The following is an 18,952-nucleotide window of genomic DNA, read 5'->3' as shown; positions in this document are numbered from 1 at the left end:
TCTCCCTTTTCTGAACTCCATCTGTTGCTCACCAGTCTGAGGGAGTGCTTGCGGCTCAAGTCGGTTCGACAAAGCTTTATAGATAATTTTATAAATCACTGTAAAAAGTAAGATTCCTCTGTAATTTTTTCGGATGTTTTGTTTCATTTCTTATATAAAAATCACATCGCTTCTGTAGGCAGTGACGTTTCTGCAACGCAGGCTAAATTATTACAATTAAGGTGGCCATACGTCCCGGAAATCCGGATTTCTCCCTGACTGTTAAGTGGTATAAATAATATCCTTTCCGGCTGGGTAAACATCCCAGTTTTTTATAAAGCAATCCCTTTACATAGCTCTCAAGGAATCGCAATTTAAAGGCCCGCCAGATCTCTTCAAACTACGATTAATAATTATCGAAATCAAAAAGTGGGTACTGTTATTCAGAAGCTGTATGTCAAAAGAACACTGCTGAAAACAGTCCACGTTTATTTCTCCCGTCCTGTTGACAATGCTAACGTAGAAAGAGTCTTTTCACTAACTGGACTGAAGACAGAAATAAGTTACATTTGGCTTCAGTTTGGGCTATTCTTGACATCCTATATAGTGTGTCAATTGTGGGTTGTTCTGAATGCTGCATGTTCCATATATTAATATCTTGACTCTGTACAGTTATCACGAAAGTACAGTTATTACTGGCAAAACAGAAAAATAATTTTAATGCATTGTAAAGCATTTCGCATTAAAACTATGCCAAATATATTTGTGTTACTTATTTTATGGAGAGTGCGCTATATTTAATTGCTAATAAGCGTTTGTCCCGGTTTTGTAGAAGAGAATTGTGGCAACCCGAATTACAGTTCGTGTACAACGTGTAAGACTGAAATGTGTTCAAAAGGAAAGTAAATGGGTTACATGGTTGAGTAGTTAAGAAGTTCATATGATGCTTTACCTAACAATTTCTCTGTTCCTACAGGATCGACTGCCGTCCATACTGACGCACATCTTGTCGGGCACGTCGACTCGTACTCTCATCCACTTCGTGCAGAATCACAAGGCCGGTGAGTTATGTACTTGCTAAGCAGAGTTCATACAACAGCTGTCACACTCAAATCAAATCACACCCCTCACCAGTACCCCCCCCTCCCTCCACACAAATTAAATGCGCCAATACAATCACGGAGTGATTTCATGTTGTTACAGATCATCTTCAGTACATAAAATGTTAAATGTTGCACCACTTATTCAAGATATGTGTTTTCAAACAGAAACAGTTACTTAATGACCTTGTCGATGGATAAAAAATTTTCAAACCACTAGGAACTGCATGGGGGAGTGTACTTCTCAATGAAGCGTGTCTCAGAGTTCCATCCTGTACCATTCGGGTATACATCTTAGGAAAAGAGAGCGCTTGAACATCTTTGTGTGAGCGGTAACCGATGTTACGCCGTCTCTGCGGTCCCTATACAAGCGAAAAAAAAGGAGGCTGTAGTATTTTTATAAATTCCTCACTTCATCTGATTCCTGGGACTTTAAAGGTACCTCTTGCTGTGTACTGGTGTCCAAGTATCTGCCTGTTTAGATTTTTGAGCATTACGTGACACTTTCCATTATTCAGTCAAAAAAGTGAGCATTCGCGCTGCCTTTCTTTGTACACGTTCCATATGCCGTGTTGGACCTAGTTGGCATGGCTGGAACATACTCTGGCAATACTCTAGGGGTCGTGCGGTCATAGGCGCATTGCCACGGTTCGCGCGACACATTGAGATTTTGGCTATAGGATACTACGATTTTGCTGAAAATTTTTTATATTTCTGATCATTTATAGCGATTTGTGAATCTTTGCACCATTTGAAAATCTCATCAAAATTTCACTGTGTCCTCGTGCAGATTTTTTCACACACTACTTTATTTTAAATACCTATATGATCTCCAGAAAGCATAAGATTACTATTGATAATGCCCTCCGGGTTATTAAAATATAACACAAACATCAAGGGTCCCGTAACACTCCGCTGGGACAGGCCTGAAGTCACTCCTACATCTATCAACTTTCCAAGCACGTACAACATGCTGCAGCCTCTTCAGCAAGAAATTTTCAGTTCGTAACGTTTAAGCCATATCAAGGGAAGCAGAATTATCAACTGTAAAGAATAATTAGTTTTTTTCTTGGAAAGCAGTGGAAGAGGAGAAAATTTTAATATCTACAGAGAAATCAAGGAGGGAACTGAATTTCTGGCTCACTACTATTCACATACATTGATGAGCCATGACATTATGACCACTGCCTACCACGACGTTGGATGCCGTAACAGAAGTATGCAAGCGGAACAGAGGCATACAGGAGATCACTATAGCGACGATATGGGCTGCAAATGGGGAAATTCATTGAGATAAGCGACATTAACAAAGGCCAGATTGTTATTATGCACAGCCTCTGAATGAGTATCTTGAAAACAGAGAACCTGGTCGAATGTTGACGTGCCACTGTCGTGAGCATCTACAGAATGAGGTAGGGCACTGAAACTCACTAGGCGCTAAATGGTTGGACGTCCACGATTCTTCACAGAACGTGGTGTTCGAAGGCTTGTCTGCTCTGCAAAGTAGGATAGATGATGATCTGTGGCATCTCTCCCGAAAGAGCACAGCACTGGTGCACGTACAAGTGTGCAGTAGCACACAGTTCATTGTACTTTGTTGAACATGGAGCTCCACAGCAGACCACCATTATGTTGAATCAGTTACGATTGGAGTGGGCAAGGGACCATCGGGATTCGCCGTCGATCAATGGAAACGCATCGGCTCTTGGGGTGAATCACATTTTTTCAACACTACGACGATGGTCGTCTGCACAAACGCCGTCATAGAGGTGAACGGCGGCTCGAGACGTGCAGCACGCCAGTGAAGCAGGCTAGTGGGAGCACTATTACGCTGAAGGAGACATTCTCCTGCACTTGCGTGGAATCTGTGATAGGCGCTGACAGTTGCGAGCCATCTGCATCCCTTCATGCGTGATGTCTTCCCCGACGGCTATGTCATCAAAATGGCTCAAATGGCTCTGAGCACTATGGGACTTACATCTACATCTACATCTACATCCATACTCCGCAAGCCACCTGACGGTGTGTGGCGGAGGTTCTCCCTTCTATTCCAGTCTCGTATTGTTCGTGGAAAGAAGGATTGTCGGTATGCCTCTGTGTGGGCTCTAATCTCTCTGATTTTATCCTCATGGTCTCTTCGCGAGATATACGTAGGAGGGAGCAATATACTGCTTGACTCTTCGGTGAAGGTATGTTCACGAAATTTTGACAAAAGCCCGTACCGAGCTACTGAGCGTCTCTCCTGCAGAGTCTTCCACTGGAGTTTATCTATCATCTCCGTAACGCTTTCGCGATTACTAAATGATCCTGTAACGAAGCGCGCTGCTCTCCGTTGGATCTTCTCTATATATTCTATCAACCGTATCTGGTACGGATCCCACACTGCTGAGCAGTATTCAAGCAGTGGGCGAACAAGCGTACTGTAACCTACTTCCTTTGTTTTCGGATTGCATTTCCTTAGGATTCTTCCAATGAATCTCAGTCTGGCATCTGCTTTACCGACGATCAACGTTATATGATCATTCCATTTTAAATCACTCCTAATGCGTACTCCAGATAATTTATGGTATTAACTGCTTCCAGTTGCTGACCTGCTATTTTGTAGCTAAATGATAAAGGATCTATCTTTCTGAGTATTCGCAGCACATTACACTTGTCTACATTGAGATTCAGTTGCCGTTCCCTGCACCATGCGTCAATTCGCTGCAGATCCTCCTGCATTTCAGTACAATTTTCCATTGTTACAAGCTCTCGATACACCACAGCATCATCTGCAAAAAGCCTCAGTGAACTTCCGATGTCATCCACCAGGTCATTTATGTATATTGTGAATAGAAACGGTCCTATGACACTCCCCCTGCCGGCCGGAGTGGCTGAGCGGTTCTAGGCGCTACAGTCTGAAACCGCGCGACCTCTACGGTCGCAGGTTCGAATCCTGCCTCAGGCATGGATGTGTGTGATGTCCTTAGGTTAGTTAGGTTTAAATATTTCTAAGTTCTAGGAGACTGATGACCTCAGCAGTTAAGTCCCATAGTGCTCAGAGCCATTTGAACCATTTTTTGACACTCCCCTTCTTACTTCGGAGGACTTCTCTCCATTGAGAATGACATGCTGCGTCCTGTTATCTAGGAACTCCTCAATCCAATCACATTGGTCTGATAGTCCATATGCTCTTACTTTGTTCATTAAACGACTGTGCGGAACTGTATCGAACGCCTTGCGGAAGTCAAGAAACACGGCATCTACCTGGGAACCCGTGTTCTGAGTCTCGTGGACGAATAGCGCGACCTGGGTTTCACATGACCGTCTTTTTCGAAACCCATGCTGATTCCTACAGAGTAGATTTCTAGTCTCCAGAAAAGTCATTATACTCGAACACAATACGTGTTCCAAAATTCTACAACTGATCGACGTTAGAGATATAGGTCTATAGTTCTGCACATCTGTTCGACGTCCCTTCTTGAAAACGTCGGAGGTCGTCAGTCCCCTAGACTTAGAACCTAAATAACCTAAAGAATCACACACATTCATGCCCGACGCAGGATTCGAACCTGCGACCGTAGCAGCAGCGCGATTCCGGACTGAAGCCCCTAGAACCGCTCGGTCACAGCGGCCGGCTGGCTATGTCATCTTTCAGCAGTATAACTGCCCGTGTCTCGGAGCCAGAACCGTGCTGTATTGGTTTGAGGAGCATTATAGTGAACTCAAGTTTATGTCTCGGCGACGAAATTCCTCTGATGTAAATCCTATGCAACTCATCTGGGTCGCTATCGGGCGCCGCATCGCTTACCCAAATGAGCGACCCGTTACTTACGCGAATTACACGACCTGTGCTTAGACATTTAATGCCACATACATCCATAAACGTAGCAACAAACAGTCGGATCCCTGGTACGCAAAATCAGTGATCTATTTCGTTCCAAAGATGGACAAACAAGCTATTACGCAGGTGGTCATAATGTTTTGGCTCATCAGTATATATGTGTGAGCGACCTTCCACTTAACATTCGTCACACGTAACTGGTAATTTTTGCAGATGATACTAGTGTTACAATAAATCCCTTTAGAGAAAACACAACAGAACAGATAGTTAACGATGTTTTTAAAGAATTATTAAGTAGCTCCCTGAAAAAGGACTCTCCTTAATTTTGAGAACACATACCATATTCAGTTCTGTACAACAACTGCCAAAAGTTGATGATGAGCAGGATGATGAGCAGGAATCAGTAAACCGGGTAGAATGCTCCTACTGTTTGTGTGTACATATTGATGAAAACCTGAACTGAAAGACGAATATTTTTGAGCTGCTGAAACAATTAGATCAGCCACTTTTCTCTTCGTATAATTACTAATATTGGAAACCAACGAATCTACCCTCCTCAGGTTTTTTCAGATTTTCACTTAATAATGTCTTACGCAATAATTTTGTTGGGTACCTTATCACTTAGAAGGAAAGTATTGTTTACACAAAAGTGAGCAGTAAGAGCAATATGTGGTGTTCATCCACTATCTTCATGTAGGCATCTCCTCAAGGAATCAGGCGTTTTATCTGCACCATCACAACAGCAACATTCGGTAATGAAATTCGTCGTAAATAATCCATCACAATCTGAGAAGAATAATGAGGTCCATGCCTACTATGGTAGAGAAAAAAATGGCCGTTACTACCTTTTAAATCTAACCTAAAATCATTTGTTCTCGACATTCCTTCTATTTCATGGACGACTTTTCATTTACAGACTGGCACCAGGTATAAAACATCCTAGTTTTCAAGTGGAGTTGCGTGGCTAGGACTAAAAAAATATGTTCATTAATGTTGAAATTAATCACGTACACATATCATGTAAATTGACTCGTTTTACATTATTTCCATAGAAGAAACACTCAAGTAATCTATGGAACATGTAACTAACTATAATACACAATATTCTCTGTACTACAACTTAACGTAGGAGCCACAAAACCGTAAAAGAACCTCATTCTCAGTCGTGTTATCAGTCTGAGTGGGATTGTAGATTGAGGTGGCGACTTTTTATTGCTGTGATTCAGCATACGATTTGCAGGTGCACTCTTTTGTCGATTAGCAGGCTTTGCGACGCCTACCACTGGATGTCATCGTAGATCTCTGTTGGAACCAGCTCGCATACTAACCTATCTCCACAGAGTTGTAGACATCGAAGCCTTGTCCTAATTCCGCTATTCTCTAGGAGGACGGTATCCAACTCTATCAGTTCTGACTGTCTAAATTGACGGAATTTACTACTTCCCCCGGAAATTGAAATGTCTCTCACTCCTCATAGATGCTTTTATTTACACTAAAAATGTAAACAGTTTTACGGTGAAAATACAATATCCGACAAAAATGTCAAACACTCTGAATGGGAGGAGAAAATGAATGAAACTGATTGGGAGGGTATGTGACGTTATTCCAGTGATAACGAAATCGAGTCCGATTTTCAAAGAACTTGGCAGTATGGGACCACTAATCGCTATTACGTTGCAGTCCCTCTGCTCCACTGTATCCTAGAAGCTGGCCCACAAATATTGCCTCTAATCCTCGATGTTATGCACACTGGAACTGATACGGAGTTGACGTCCGAAGGGGTTCCACACATGTTCCATCGGCGACAAAACTGGGGATCCTGCTGGCCATGGGAATACCTCATCATCATTCAGACAATACATAGAGACGCGTGCCGTGTGTGGATGAGCATTGTCCTGTTGAAATATGGCACCACGATACTGACGCATGAGGGTCAACGCATGAGGACCTGTGATGTACGTGACATACCTTTCTGTCGTCAGAGTTCCTTCAATCACTGCCAGCCGCGGCCTGAAGAAAAAACACCTGGTTCGTGAATGTATCTTCATTTTTCTTAAGTCTTGCTTCCATTATCAACAGCAATGTCAGTACTGCCTCTCTGGTGCCTTTATCTTTCCTAAACCCAAACTGATCATCATCTAATATAACCTCAGTTTTCCTTTCAATTCTTCTGCGTATTATTATTGTCGGCGTCTTGGATGCATGAGCTCTTAAACTGATTGTGCGAAAATTCTCGTACTTGTCAGCTCTTACAGTTTTCGGAATTGTGTGGATGATATTTTTCGAAAGTCAGATGGTTTATAGCCAGACTCATACATTCTAGACACCAACGTAATAGCCGTTTTGTTGCCATTTCCCCCTGTGATTTTAGAAATTGCGATGGAATGTTACCTATCCGTTCAGCCTTATTTGATAGTAAGTCTTCCAAAGCTCTTTTAAATTCTGATTTTAATACTGGTTCCCCTATCTCTTTTATACCGACTGCTGTTTCTTCTCTGTCACGCCATCAGACACAAGGGCCGGCCGTTGTGGCCGAGCTGTTCTAGACGCTTCAGCCTGGAACCGCGCGACCGCTACGGTCGCAGATTTGAATCCTGCCTCGGGCATGGATGTGTGTGATGTCCTTACGTTAGTTGGGTTTAAGTAGTTCTAAGTTCTAGGGGACTGATGACCTCAGATGATAAGTCTAGTGCTCAGAGCTATTTCAATCATTTCACCAGGCATGTCTTCCCCCTCACAGAGGCCTAAATTTTTCTCTTCCCAGCTACCCGCTCTCTCCTCTGCATTTAACAGAGGAGTTGACATTGCAGTCTTTATGTTACCATCCTTGCTTTTAATTTGACGGAAGGTCGTTTTTACTTTTCTATATGCTTAGCAGGCCTTTCGACAACTATTTCTTTCTCGATTTCTTCACATTTTTCTTGCAGCCATTTCACCTTAACTTCCCTGCACTTCCTATATATTTTATTCCGAAGCTTCTACCTGCACTTTAATTTGTCGATTTCCTTTAATGCTTGCTCAATGTACAGACTGAATGCGACCCTGTTTCACTCCCTTCACAACTTGCGCCCGCCCTTCTACGTGCTTTGGCTCTTTTAACTGCAGCCTGGTTTATGCAGAACCTGCAGACAGCCTTTCGCTTTGCAGACGAATTCCGCGCGTTCGACCACGGACCAGAGGGCAACGTGCGCTTCTACAACCAGAGCACACCGCCCCGCTTCGACCTACGCCACTACGACGCCACGCCCGTAGCCGTCTTCTACGCCGACAACGACTACGCTGTCACCTTCAAGGTCAGTCTGCGCACCGAACCTCTCCCTGCTGCACACCCTAGAGACAACAGCAGCTGACACGGCAGATCGCTTGTTGTAGACCCTGAAGCACACTGACATTTAACGCTAACCCACGTAAAATTTACTACTGCAGCTGGTTGAAACCTGGTTGGTAGGTACTCAGAGATAAGGTTACGATTGTGGATGGGGCCGTAAACAGTTACTGTGAGTTGCACAATCAAACACACAACTTTATTTTTCCAAGAACCACTTATTTAAACATTGCTTCAAAAGATCACAATTAGACAATACGGCTGAACGCCTAGTTAAAGAAAACTTGAGATGTTTTCTGGGCTGAAAGCCCAAAACCACACCAAAGACAAGAACGGCAGAAGGCTAGGCTTAGAAATCAAAAGCAATTAAAAACAGAAGATAAAAAAACATGCAATTGAAAACAATTTGCGTCTGAAGGCCTGCACCACACGTCTGAAGGACAACTATAATTGAAACCATTAATAAACAATTTTTCTAATCAAGAAATTTCTTTTGAACTTACAACAGAACAACTGAAAGCCTAATTAAAGAAATATTGACTTATTGCACGGCTGAAAGCCACAAACAAATTTGAAACAAAGGCTGAAGGCCTGAACAAGTCAGACAAACAATTTAAAATAAACCCCTTCCTTCTCATAAAAAATTTTCCTTTATCAAATACACACAGCTGAAGGCCTTATTGCCGGCCGGATTGGCCGAGCGGTTCTAGGCGCTACAGTCTGGAACCGCGAGACCGCTACGGTCGCAGGTTCGAATCCTGCCTCGGGCACGGATCTGCGTGATGTCTTTAGGTTAGTTAGGTTTAAGTAGTTCTAAGTTCTAGGGGACTGATGACCACAGCAGTTAAGTCCCATAGTGCCCAGACCCATTTGAACCATTTGAAGGCCTTATTAAAAGGAGTTCACGTAAATCCTCGGCTGAAGCCACACATAACACAGCGAAGAACCAACGACTTAGGGCCTGGATGACAAACAATTTCAGATAGCAAAAATTTTAAGGAATTTTTTAAAAATAAACTCAATCTTCAAAATTTTAATTTAACATCACTGAAAGCTTGTATGTAAAATTTAAAAAGAACTGAATTAATAAACAGCCGAAGGCCTTGTACAATACTTCAAACTAAAATGAAAATCACAATCTAAAACCAACAGAACAAGTGGTGCTCATAAGTGTTCCAAGGGTCGGCTTGAGGAGGTAGTTCTAATGTAAGGTGATGTGAGACAGGCAGACAAGAGTTGAAGTTAAATAATCGGATGGCAACCCAAACTAGGGACGGCCCAAGGACAGACCAACAGTTTAACTAATTCCCTTCTGTCCGACCAATGGCACAACAGTGGAAAATATGGGCCGAGGACGAGGATATGAACAGCACTACGTTTTCAGAAACTGGCGTCTAAAAACAGCCAAGGGAACAATAACCACTCTAAGCAAAGTATGAACCAAACAACTTAAAAAAGGCTGTCGAACTACACGCTGAGCCGGACAGCATCAACACGACGAGGAAAGGTACACTGCCGGAAAACTATGCTAATGACCAGCGCAGGTAATGGGCATTAACGGCCACAGGGCAGAAAATACCGCTGGTGCACTTCACTGGCAACTAACAGTCAATTTAACAATTAATCGCATTATAGGAAGACGACTGGAAGATTTCACCAACTCCAAAACGCCATATGTTGCTGCTAGCCCAAACAGCCTAGGGAGCAACAACACGCAAATGAATGAAGAGATCTCACAACAGTTGAGGTTTCATAACAGGTTAACTGATCACTCAGCTTCAGCATCCAGGTTTCGTGGGCAACGAACTTCGTCGCTCTCGCAGCTAGCGCCTCGTGACCCGACGGCGCGTGCACGCCGCGAGCAGTCGCAGCCTGGCTTCGCGGCGCACAGACTTCCTCGCTGCTCCATCCCAACTGCCTGACCACCACACACACCACCACCACTCAGATAGGACGACAGTACTAGTATCGATAAACGCTGCTACTGCCACTCAAGGAGGCAAACCAGCAACTTCGTTATGCCAGTAAGTAAGGAAGAAACAAGACGCCACTCGATGTGACAAAATGCCAAAGAACAAACGGCCTGAAAGCGAGCCGCACACGGCTCACTGGTACCAATTCGAAGTTCTCTCCAGCTGGGCATTGTCTGTTCAGGGTGTAAAACCGGAAATTATGTACTTATTTTGTATGTGACGTACCACAGGGGACATTATAGTTGTCATTAATGAGCGCATAAATTAGAAGTTATGACTTCTGTTGTGACTTGGCAAGACAGACAAGCCACTATGAGGAAGCCGAAAGGCACACGTTTAAGCTCACGCAGGCTGGCGTGAGGTCTGGAACAGTTAAAGGAGTTAAGTCTAGTAAAAAAAGTACGGAGCTTCTGGAATACTTAACTTTAATCCATAATTGGCGAACATCGGTCTGATGGTACATGCATGACAAGATAAATAGCAAATGATAATGGCGCCTTGCTAGGTCGTAGCAAATGACGTAGCTGAAGGCTATGCTAACTATCGTCTCGGCAAATGAGAGCGTAATTTGTCAGTGAACCATCTCTAGCAAAGTCGGCTGTACAACTGGGGCGAGTGCTAGGAAGTGTCTCTAGACCTGCCGTGTGGCGGCGCTCGGTCTGCAATCACTGACAGTGGCGACACGCGGGTCCGTCGTATACTAACGGACCGCGGCCGATTTAAAGGCTACCACCTAGCAAGTGTGGTGTCTGGCGGTGACACCACAACTTCCTTCGAATAAAATATGAAGTAGTAAAATTTATGATGGTTTAGTAACAACATAACATTTGGCGCATTTGGCGCTCTAGTGTTAATACTGTAATTGTACTCATCTGTGTTTCATTTGTGGATCAAAAAGTAAGAAAGAAAAAAAGTAGTTCCTTCGCTAGAAAAAAGAAGTGTAAAATTTGATGGTCCACTCCAGGAGCTAGTATAAACCGGAATTCTTTGAAGTTCAAGACAGCGGAACATGTAGTCACACTGTTACGAATTTTGCAACCTGTTTGGGAGGGTTGCGCAATAGCTTCTCAAAATGATTGGGGAGACAAAGGCCATCTTGATTCAGCTCTAGGCTGCTAAAAACAGTTCTAATGAGTAAATGAAAGTCGTCTTGGAAGGTTTCTCGCATCCAGTTAATTGAATGCCGGCTCTGTGATTCACTTCACGCAAACAACCCAAGAATACAGCTTTTATATAACATTTTGTTTAACTTGAGTTGTGCCACTCAAAATAAAGAAAGACGAGGCATGAAATTAATCCAATATATCCGTTAGCGTGATCCGATGTGACTTTTTGGAAGCAAACAATGGATTGTACATTGCATCGAAGCTGTATAGGTGGCCTTTTAAAGTTTATTTCTCTTTTGTTCACTTCGAAGAGTATTAATTAACAGATTTGATTTTGTATCTTTGTCGGTCTAACTCACTTTCAGTGATACATGAATCGAAGTATTTTTTGTGAATGTTCTCTACCTTTTCTTGTTGGATACGTTTGGTTTAATCGTATGAGGATGCAATATCAGATCATTTAACTCAAAAATGGTGGAAACCACATCCATAAGAATAACGTAAAGATGTACGAGGGCTGTTCAGAAAGTAAGCTCCGATTGATCGCGAAATGGAAACGACTATGATAATCCGATAAAGCTTTGCACAGATGTGTTGGGCAGTGTCTCTAGTATGACCCTAGACAGCATCACGTCACTCCACTCATTTCTGAGCTCACAGTGATCGCGTAAAGTTGTCTAGAGAATAGTGTCTCCCGCCAAGTACGAGGACCTGGTGAGAAATTTCGCCTGAAGCTGTACAGCCAACATTACATAACTGTCGTGCAGTTTCTTCTACAAGGCAATATTCTCAGCCGCATTCTGAAGGGGCAATGAAGATGCTCCTGCATCGTTTTCAATTGGAAATGTTTGACTACCCACAATACAGCCCGTAATTGACTCCCCCTGCGTTTCATTTCTGCTCACATGAACCGCTGGCTGTGAATACAACATTTTGGCACAGAAAACGAGCTGTAGGCCAGCGTAGAGAATTGGCGGAAAGCACTGACGGCTGTCTTTTATGATGAGGGTATTGGAAAGTTGGTACAACGCTACGACAAATGTCTTAGTCAGAACGGCAACTACGTAGAGAAGTAGCTGGATGGTGTAGCTAACTGTTAAAAATAAAACATTTCTAATTTTCACTGTGGTTCCCATTTCGCGATAAATTGGAGCTTACTTTCTGAACAGCCCTCGTACTTTTCATACGTTAATGAAACATGTTTATCTTTTAGAAATCAAATTAATTTACTTCCGGAATACACTGATGAGCCAAAATACTATCACAATACTGAAAGCCGCCTGGTAGTATAGTGAACACTTGGCGTGGAGCCAAAATACTATCACAATACTTAAAGCCGCCTGGTAGTATAGCGAACACTTGGCGTGGTAAGAAAAGAATCGAACAGAGCAGAGATGAATGGGGAATTATTCTACTGACGATACGGATCCCAGACGGGAAAATCCACTGACAAACACGACTTTGACAAAGGTCAAATTTTATGGCCAAGCGTCTTGTAGCAATCATTTCGGAAAATGCGAAGCTGGTCAACTATTTGCGTGCTACTGTCGTGAGCTGAAAATAATCGAAGGACGGTGAAACCACGAGTTGGCCACAAGTTGCTGGACGTCCACCCGTAATAACGCAACGTTGAGGTTGTTGGCTTTCCCGCTCTGTAAATGAGGATAGGCGCCGATCTGCAGGAAATCTGACAATGCTGGAACAGGCATAGTATTTCTACATCTACATCTACCTCTACATGGATACTCTGCAAATCACATTTAAATGCCTGGCAGAGGGTTCATTGAAACACCTTCACAATTATCTATTATTCCAATCTCGTATAGCGCTCGGAAAGAACGAAAACCTATATCTTTCCGTAAGAGCTCTGATTTCCCGTATTTTATCGTGGTGATAGTTTCTCCCTATGTAAGTCGGTGTCAACAACATATTTTCGCATTCGGAGGAGAAAGTTGGTGATTGGAATTCCGTGAAAAGATTCCGTCGCAACGAAAAACGCCTTTCTTTTAATGATGTCCAGATCAAGTCCTGTATCATTTCTGTGACACTCTCTCCTATATTTTGCGATAATACAAAACGTGCTGCCCTTCTTTGAACTTTTTCGATGTACTCCGTCAGTCCTATCTGGTAAGGATCCCACACCGCGCAGCAGTATTCTAAAAGAGGACGGACAAGCGTAGTGTAGGCAGTCTCCTTAGTAGGTCTGTTACATTTTCTAAGTGTCCTGCTAATAAAACGCAGTCTTTGGTTAGCCTAACCTACAACATTTTCTATGTGTTCCTTCCAATTTAAGTTATTCGTAATTGTAATACCTAGATATTTAGTTGTATTTACGGATTTTAGATTAGACTGATTTATCGTGTAACCGAAGTTTAAGAGAATTCCTTTTAGCACTCATATGGATGACCTCACACTTTGGGCGCTAATTACCATAGAAGTTTTGCGCCCTAAAACCAAAAACAAAAAACAAAAACAAAAAAACAAAAAACACGACCTCACACTTTTCGTGATGTAGTGTCAACTGCCAATTTTCGCACCATTCACATATCTTTTCTGAATCGTTTTGAAATTTGTTTTGAGCCGGCCGCGGTGGTCTAGCGGTTCTGGCGCTGCAGTCCGGAACCGCGGGACTGCTACGGTCGCAGGTTCGAATCCTGCCTCGGGCATGGGTGTGTGTGATGTCCTTAGGTTAGTTAGGTTTAGGTAGTTCTAAGTTCTAGGGGACTTATGACCTAAGATGTTGAGTCCCATAGTGCCCAGAGCCATTTGAACCATTTGAACCAAATTTGTTTTGAGCTTCTGATGACTTTATTAGTCGATAAACGACAGTGTCATCTGCAAACAACCTAAGACGGCTGCTCAGATGGTCTTCCAAATCGTTTATATAGATAAGTATCAGCAAAGGGCCTATGAAACTACCTTGGCGAACGCCAGAAATCACTTTCGTTTTACTCTAGGACTTTCCGTCAATTACCACGAACTGTGACCTCTCAGACAGGAAATCACAAAACCGGTCACACAACTGAGACGATATTCCATAAGCACTCAATTTCACTACAAGCCGCTTGTGTGGTACAGTGTCAAAAGCACTCCTGAAGTCCAGAAATACGAAATCGATCTGAAATCCCTTGTCAATAGCACTCAAGACTTCATGTGAATAAAGAGCTAGTTGTGTTTCACAGGAACGATGTTTTCTAAACCCATGTTGACTGTGTGTCAATAGACAGTTTTCTTCGAGGTAATACATAATGTTCGATCACAACATATGTTCTAAAATCCTGTTGCATATCGACGTTAACGATATGGGCCTGTAATTTAGTGGATTACTCCTGCTATCTTTCTTGAATATTGGTGTGACCTCTGCAATTTTCCAGTCTTTGGGTACGGATCTTTCGTCGAGCGAACGGTTGTATATGATTGTTAAATATCGAGCTAATGCATCAGCATACTCCGAAAGGAACCTAACTGGTATACAGTCTGGACCAGAAGACTTGCTTTTATTCTACGTTACTCATGTTGGCAGCCGTTCTCAATTCGAATTCTGGAATGTTTACTTCGTCTTCTTTTGTGAAGGCATTTCGGAAGGCTGTGTTTAGTAACTCTGCTTTGGCAGCACTGTCTTCGATAGTATCTCCAGTGCTATCGCGTAGAGAAGGCATTGATTGTTTCTTGCCGCTAACATACTTCACATATGACCAGAATCTCTTTGGTTTTTCTGCCAGGTTTAGAGACAAAGTTTCGTTGTGGAAACTGTTATAAGCATCGGAGCACACCGTCTAGTGCACATTGTTGAACATATGGCTTCACAATCGGCGACCCTAAATCTTCCGTGTTGACTTAAACATCGACAATTACGATTGCAGTGGGCTCTGAAGCACCAAGACTGGACCGTAGATCAACGGAAACGTGATGCGTGGTCGGCTGAACCACGTTTATTTATTACGCTAGGTCAACAGTAAAGTCCCGACACACCGTCATCCAGGCGAATGGCTACTCGAAACATGTATGTACCAGAAGTACCATCCGCCACCCACTGTCAATTAGCTTGCGGGGTATTGACGTAAACGTAAAATCAATAATCTTCAACAATTGGAAAATCACATTTTGCAGCTGTGAAACAAATAACGCCAGCTATGTTAGCAAGGATTTTTCCAGATATACACGAGCGATGGAACTTGCAGGGTCATCAGACTCAAATGCACTAAATATGTATTTAAAATATACGCTACTGGCCATTACAATTATTACACCAAGAAGAAATGCAGATGATAAACGGGTATTCATTGGACAAATATATTATACTAGAACTGACATGTGATTACATTTTCAGGCAATTTGGGTGTGTAGATTCTGAGAAATCAGTACCTAGAACAACCACCTCTGGCCGTAATAACGGCCTTGATACGCCTGGGCATTGAGTCACACAGAGCTTGGATGGCGTGTACAGGCGCAGTTGCCCATGCAGCTTCAACACGATACCACAGTTCATCAAGAGTAGTGACTGGCGTATTGTGACAAGCCAGTTGCTCGGCGACCATTGACCAGACGTTTTCAATTGGTGAGAGATCTGGAGAATGTGCTGACCAGCACAGCAGTCGAACATTTTCTGTATCCAGAAAGGCCCGTACAGGACCTGCAACACGCGGTCGTGCATTATCCTGCTGAAATGTAGGGTTTTGCAGAGATCGATTGAAGGGTAGACCCACTGGTCGTAACACATCTGAAATGTAACGTCCACTGTTCAAAGTGCCGTCAATGTGAGCAAGAGATGACCGAGACGTGTAACCAATAGCACCCCATACCATCACGCCAGGTGATACGCCAGTATGGCGATGACGAATATACGCTTCCAATGTGCGTTCGCCGCGATGTCGCCAAACACGGATGCGACTATCATGATGCTGTAAACAGAACCTGGATTCATCCGAAAAAACTGAGTTTTGCCATTCGTGCACCCAGGTTCGTCGTTGAGTACACCATCGCAGGCGCTCCTGTCTGTGATGCAGCGTCAAGGGTAACTGCAGCCATGGTCTCCGAGCTGATAGTCCATGCTGCTGCAAACGTCGTCGAATTGTTCGTGTAGTGGTTGTTGTTCTGCAAACATCCCCTTCTGTTTACTCAGGGATCGAGACGTGGCTGTACGATCCGTTAGATCCATGCGGGTAAGATGCCTGTAATCTCGATTGCTAGTGATACTAGGCCGTTGGGATCCAGCAAGGCGTTCCGTTTTACCCTCCTGAACCCACCGATTCCACATTCTACTAACAGTCATTGGATCTCGACCAACGCCAGCAGCAATGTCGCGATACGTTAAACCGCATTCGCGATAGGCTACAATCCGACGTTTATCAAAGTCGGGAACGTGATGGTATCCATTTCTCCTCCTTACACGAGGCATCACAACAACGTTTCACCAGGCAACGCCGGTCAACTGCTGTTTGTGTATGACAAATCGGTTGGAAACTTTCCTTATGTCAGAACGTTGTAGGTGTCACCACCGGTGCCAACCTTGTGTGAATGCTCTGAAAAGCTAATCCTTTGCATATCACAGCATCTTCTTCGTGTCGGTTAAATTTCACGTCTGTAGCAGGTCATCTTCGTGGTGTAACAATTTTAATGGCCAGTAGTGTATCAATGTATGTTCATGTTGTTTGTAGTCCATAATAATGTGGTTAGTTGGAAAATAATACGTGACTTTATAAACACCCTATAGTTCTTGACACATGATGTCTTCGAGTTCATCGGATGAGCAATGTAAAAAATGTCAGTTTTAGCATTACTCCTTCTAGGATAAACTTCTACGGATGTTCATGCCCACATACGTGGGAAGAAGTCAGCGAGCGGTACAGTAGACGTTTCTTGGCGTGTCTCTGGGCGTTAAGTGATCAGGTCTTTGTTGGTAGCGTAAAATGCTCATTCCTGTGTGCTTGTCTGCAGGAGGTGCAGCGCTTCTACGAGCTGCTGCCGCGGCGCATCGGGATGTTCCGCGTGCCCTACGACAACTTCACCCACATCGACTTCCTCATCGCCAGGGACCAGCGCAGGCTCCTCAACGACCGTGTCGTCGACATTCTGAAGCGCTACTGACACGACTGCCGATCAGTACCGGCCTCGCTGGATCACTTCGTCGTTTCGCTGCCAACAGGCTATTCAGCCGTCTAGTTATGGAAGTATACCAATTAGTTCATTCCATCTGTGTGCAGCCGTCGTGTACGCTGCTTTGTCCGACAACATCGTGAAGTAAACGTTCATATTACCATAGTCATAAAGCTTTTACAACCATAAAGCTCTTATCACCACATCGGAAACATAAAGAGCATAAAACATTTTTTATTTGTTTGTAGGAACATGTCCATGTCGTTGTACGGACTGAAATCCCAGCATCAGCGTAGCATGCCTGAGAAGAACCCATTGACTAAGTGGCGTGTCATGAGGTAGTTCCACCTGGATTGGTCTGACTTAGCTGAAACATTTCATTCGTTCCTTTTAATGTGTGTCAGGGCGCTGATGACCTCGATGTTGAGCGCCCGTAAACCCCAACACACACATACACACACACACACACTGAAACATTTCCCATGCTGCCTATAAGGACGTATACCATTACAAATGAAATGTGTTCGCAGTTGCCAATATGGACAACCATCAGCTTTATAATGAAATGACAACAATGCAAATTTGTGCTGGACGGGGACCCGAACCCGGATTTCTCATTTATCCCGAGTGGCCACCTTACCATAAGGCTATCCGAATACGATTCACGGCCAGTCTCAAACTTCGTCATGTCATCAATCGTGTATCTACAGCCTGCACTAGAACATCCATTATGCATATTCCCATAAAGGGGACACATTTCAATTGAAAGAAATCCGGATTCGACACAAATTTTGACTGTCGTCATTCCGTTACACAGCTGATGGTTGTCCCTATTCGCAACTGAAAATATGTTTCATGTATTTTATAATGGCTGTAATCGTCACTGTGAGTGTTCCTTCAGACACGCATGCATGTCCGAAGGAATATATTATTGTACTTCTGACAACACAGTCACTGGAATATTGTACACCATTATAGTCCACGTTAGCTGTACCATTACGTTTTGCGTCTTCTGGCATCACGCTGCGGTTCTGTGACGTGGGGTTTTTGATGTGTACCACGACTGCAGACATGTATCTACAAGCAAGCAGAAAATTATTTATGTGATTTTAATTTTTCGAGGTGACAGTTGAAACTTTAACTACACCTCGTACAAGTATTATACGAACACTTTTTCTTCGTATGAATGACTATGGAAAGTGAATTACACACTACTATGGCAAGTAACTATTACTGGATGCTGCATTACACTTCAAAGTGTCACGTATACATGACAATACTTTCATCAAGGTCACCAAGTCTCTGTAAATCACTATCAATCGTTCAGTTCCTCAACGAAACAGGTATGGCAAAACGGACGTCGCATGGCGGAACATCCGGACTTCCCAATCACCAACACTCACATCTGTGCAGCCTTGGTGAAATTGTTGGCACCATTTCACTACTGCTGGACACAAAATGCATATGGTCCATATATTGCCAGAACTTCATTCTGAATCTATATGCAATTTAAACATTTTGTCCACATAATTTAACTTTGGAGTATGATT

At 43.3% G+C, this 18,952-nt stretch overlaps 1 protein-coding gene across 1 annotated transcript in view; it reads left to right on the top strand.

Moving 5' to 3' along the window:
• Positions 1-17,775, top strand: part of LOC126188732 (lipase 3-like) — a 148,657-nt gene extending 130,882 nt beyond the window's left edge. Inside the window, exons 6-8 of the mRNA XM_049930340.1 lie at positions 956-1,040; positions 8,050-8,195; positions 17,244-17,775. Of these exons, the coding sequence (XP_049786297.1) occupies positions 956-1,040; positions 8,050-8,195; positions 17,244-17,393 (381 nt within the window). The 3' untranslated portion in view covers positions 17,394-17,775. The remainder of the gene's footprint in view (positions 1-955; positions 1,041-8,049; positions 8,196-17,243) is intronic.
• The last annotated feature ends 1,177 nt before the right edge of the window (positions 17,776-18,952 follow it).

Source organism: Schistocerca cancellata, chromosome 5, assembly GCF_023864275.1.
Source record: "Schistocerca cancellata isolate TAMUIC-IGC-003103 chromosome 5, iqSchCanc2.1, whole genome shotgun sequence".
Classification (NCBI taxonomy): Eukaryota; Metazoa; Arthropoda; class Insecta; order Orthoptera; family Acrididae; genus Schistocerca; species Schistocerca cancellata.
The sequence above is the reverse complement of the archived record's forward strand: the minus strand, read 5'-3'. Positions and strand labels throughout refer to the sequence as shown.